The sequence below is a fragment of the Arachis hypogaea genome, chromosome 3 (genome assembly GCF_003086295.3).
Source record: "Arachis hypogaea cultivar Tifrunner chromosome 3, arahy.Tifrunner.gnm2.J5K5, whole genome shotgun sequence".
Taxonomy (NCBI): domain Eukaryota; kingdom Viridiplantae; phylum Streptophyta; class Magnoliopsida; order Fabales; family Fabaceae; genus Arachis; species Arachis hypogaea.
The window spans coordinates 70,279,190-70,282,913 of NC_092038.1; the positions used below are offsets into that span (position 1 = coordinate 70,279,190).

The 3,724-nt window shown below is 37.3% G+C and overlaps 1 protein-coding gene across 1 annotated transcript; it reads right to left on the bottom strand.

Annotated features, from left to right (window-relative positions):
* Window positions 1-1,476: 1,476 nt before the first annotated feature.
* On the bottom strand, window positions 1,477-2,001 carry LOC112778873 (uncharacterized). Its single transcript, XM_025823154.1, has one exon. The coding sequence runs from the start codon at window positions 1,999-2,001 to the stop codon at window positions 1,477-1,479; it is 525 nt and encodes a 174-aa protein (XP_025678939.1).
* Between the last annotated feature and the right edge of the window lie 1,723 nt (window positions 2,002-3,724).

The window sequence follows — 3,724 nt, forward strand, 5'->3', positions numbered from 1 at the left end:
GTCCCACAGTCTTTAACATTTTCTGTAACTTTTCACTCTTTTATTGTGCTTTCCAAATATCTGTCTTAAAATCACTCGTGATTTAAAATCCACTCCTAACCTTAAACTTGCAAACTTACTTAACAATTCCTCTTCCTTGAGCATCATCCATGCCACACTAAAAGACTTCCTACTTAAGGCAGTTGCTACCACATTCGCCTTTCCAAGGTGATAGTTCAAGTCAAAATCGTAGTCTTTCAATAACTCCATCCATATTCTTTATCTCATATTCAACTCCTTTTATTCAAAAACGTACTTCAGGCTTTTGTGATCAGAGAAGACCTTAAACTTTATCCTGTACAGATAATGCCTTCAAATTTTCAAAGCAAACACAACAATCGCTAACTCTAAGTCATGCATTAGATAGTTCACTTCATGAGGTCTTAGTTTCCGTAAGGGATAAGTCACCACGTTTCGATGTTGAATTAATACACAACCTAAACCCTTAAGTGATACATTGCAATAGATTTCATATGGTTCATTTGGCGCAAGTATAATTAGTTTTGTTGCTGAAGTTAACCTTTCTTTCAAGGTTTGAAAACTCTCTTCGCATTCTGGTGTCCACACAAATGGAACTTCCATTCGATCAACTTTGTCATCGATAGCGCAATCTATGAGAATCCCTTGATGAATTTCCTATAGTACCCAGCCAATCCTAAGAAAATTTTGATCTTGGTTACAGACGTAGGCTTCTTCCACTTAGTTACCGCCTCAATCTTAGATGAATCCACTGTAATCCCATCCTTACTCACTATATGACCTAGAAAATTTACTTCTCTCTTCCAAAATTTGCTCTTCAAAAGCTTTGCATACAATTCCCTCTCCTTCAAGATTTGGAACATAACTCTCAAGTGCTCTTCATGCTCCTCTTTGGTTTTTGAATACATTAATATGTCGTCTATAAACAACACCACAAATTTATCCAAAAAGGGTTGGAACACCCTATTCATGTAATTCATGAACACAGTAGGGCCTTTCATTAACCTAAAGGACATCATCGCGTACTCATAGTCACCATAGCGAGTTCAGAACGCAGTCTTAGGAATGTCAACTTCTTTCACCTTAATTTTATGGTAACCCGAACTTAGGTTGATCTTTGAAAACACACCAGCTCTTTGTAACTGATCCATAAAATCATCAATACGTGGTAAAGGGTATTTATTCTTTACTATCACATTATTCAATTTTTTGTAATCAACACATAGCCTTAAAGCTCCATCCCTTTGTTCACCAACAACACAGGTGCTCCCCATGGAAAAATACTTGGTCTAATGAAGCTTTGTTTATCAACTTTTTCAATTGCTTCTTCAACTCCACCAATTCCAACTGTGCCATCTGATAAGGCGCCATTGACACCGGCCTAGCCACTGGCACTAAATCTATCGCAAATTTAATTTCTCTCTGAGGTTGAAACTCGGTATATCTTCAGGGAAAACTTCAGAAAATTCTCGCACAATTGGTTCGATCTAAGTCTTGTTCATCTCCTAACAAATTTGTAGTCAAAAGGATAAATATATGGCACTCTGCTCCACTACAATTCACTTTCACCGCATTTAAGTAATAACTTCGTGCCACCACCGGTCCTTCTGATTCCTCATATATAAACTGGATAGAACGCTCAAAATAATCTAATAACACCCGATTCATCGACAACCAATCCAAACCCAATATCAAATCTAACTTAGTCATTGGCAAGGAAATAAAATCATGAACAAATTCTCGGTTCTCCACCCTAAAAGGTGCATCTTGAGATCCTAATATAGTCACCACAGTTTTTGAAGTAGAAGTATGCACATGCAAGTCATATGATAATGTCGACATCTTTAATCCTAATTCAGCAGCTTTGTTAAAATCTATGAATGAATGAGATGCTCCAATGTAATACAATGCAGTTAATATTTTACCACAAATTTCGCATTTACCTCTAATCAAAGTATTCGTTTTAGCAGCATCATTCGCCATTATAGCTCACACACGACCTTGCGTTGAGCTCTTCCAGCACTTCAGTTGGCCTTCTCAGGGCAGTTCTAAGACGTGACCAGCTCCTCCACAACTGTAACATAGTCCCAATCCGGCTCTACATGGAGTGTTCAGGTGGTAGCTTCCACACCTCATGCAAGTCAAATCGTTCTAAGGTTGTCACCCGTATCACCTACCTTGGTGGTTGTTGTTATTGTTCCCTTAGAAAGTAGCTCCACCACATTGGGATGGTTGCACATATCCTCCTTTCTTGAACTTTCAACCCCTCAGAGCAAAAGATCTTGCACCTCCTTCTTATTTGTGGTAACCATCACGGCTAGTACTCACATTCACATTTTTCCTAGAGCAATCCTCTATAACACGACTCATTTTTCCAACTCCTTGGCTTCTATCACAGAATTTGGAAAGTACTTCTTTTAGAATTATTTTCTGAAAACCTCCCAGGTGATCGCCTCATTGCCATTTCCTTGCTGCAGAAGATGGTAAGTCCCTTGCCACAAGTGTTGTACTTCTCCAGCTAGCTGATAAGCAGCAAGCTCCACCAACTAACCATCAGGTACATGTTGTGCTTGCAGTGCTTTCTCTATTGCCCTAAGCCAGTTGTCGACTTCCGTTGGATTAGTTGATCCTCTAAAGATAAGAGGATTGACTTTTAGAAAGGTTGCCAAGGTTATCCGACCTCTTTCAGCTGAGTTTTCTCTGAGTCCATTACTATTTCCATTCATTCTTTCCATAGCTAGGTTTATAATTGCCACATTAGCTTGTATCATGTTGACAAAGTTGGTCATTACCGCCAAGATTTGGCCTGACTGGAAAAAAAGCGGGTTTATCATTTCCTCTCCGTCCTCAACTCGTCCATGACTTGACATTTCGGGTCCTATCCACACAAAACAAGTGATATCGAGGTGATCAGTCTCAATATCCCAAGTTAAGTACTTCAATTTCCCAAAAGTATACTCATGAACTTCATGCTAAACATATTAACCAGATATCCTAAATAGCACAGACACAATTCAGAGTACTCATTGAAATATAAGTAGTCCATCCCTCAGGCTCACGAGGATAAACTGCTCTGATACCATAATGCAATACCCTAATATTCAAATCCTTATTCTCGAGTCATAAGTCGATAATAATAAGAGGGTATGACTCAAGGTGGATTGATAATATGTATATCATTAAAAGGAGTTATTAAACGAGAAGCTTGAAAAGGAGAAAAGTAAAATCACAAATGGAAACACTCGATGATGATTAAGGATGATTATTGGCTAGGTGTCAAGTTTTGGAGCTGCTGAGTTTGCAGTTCAAGTTATAAATATCTTGAGCGAATAATTATGAAAACTGGATATATTAAAACACAAGCAATAATAAATGAGTTACTAATATAAATGACGTTAGTAACTTAAGGATGAAAGATATTTGATGAGCATTAGCAACTTTAAGCTCATCAAGAAATATCCATAACTACAGATATCGGAAAATATCGTACTTGATAATAATAATAATATTATTATTATTTAGGCTCTATTATAATTATAGCATGTAAAATAAATTAATAACATAATAATAAAATTATACTATCATTTACCTTACTTCAAATCTTGGAATTGACTCCTCGAAACTAACTGTTGAAATAACATTTTTCGAAAACATCGTGTTGGCATAAAAATTCGAGTTGTTACATTGGGCACGCATACACCTCCCG

Coding starts and splice junctions, on each gene's coding strand:
- LOC112778873 (XM_025823154.1), bottom strand. CDS start 2,001: ATGGCGAATGATGCTGCTAAAACGAATACTTTGATTAGAGGTAAATGC.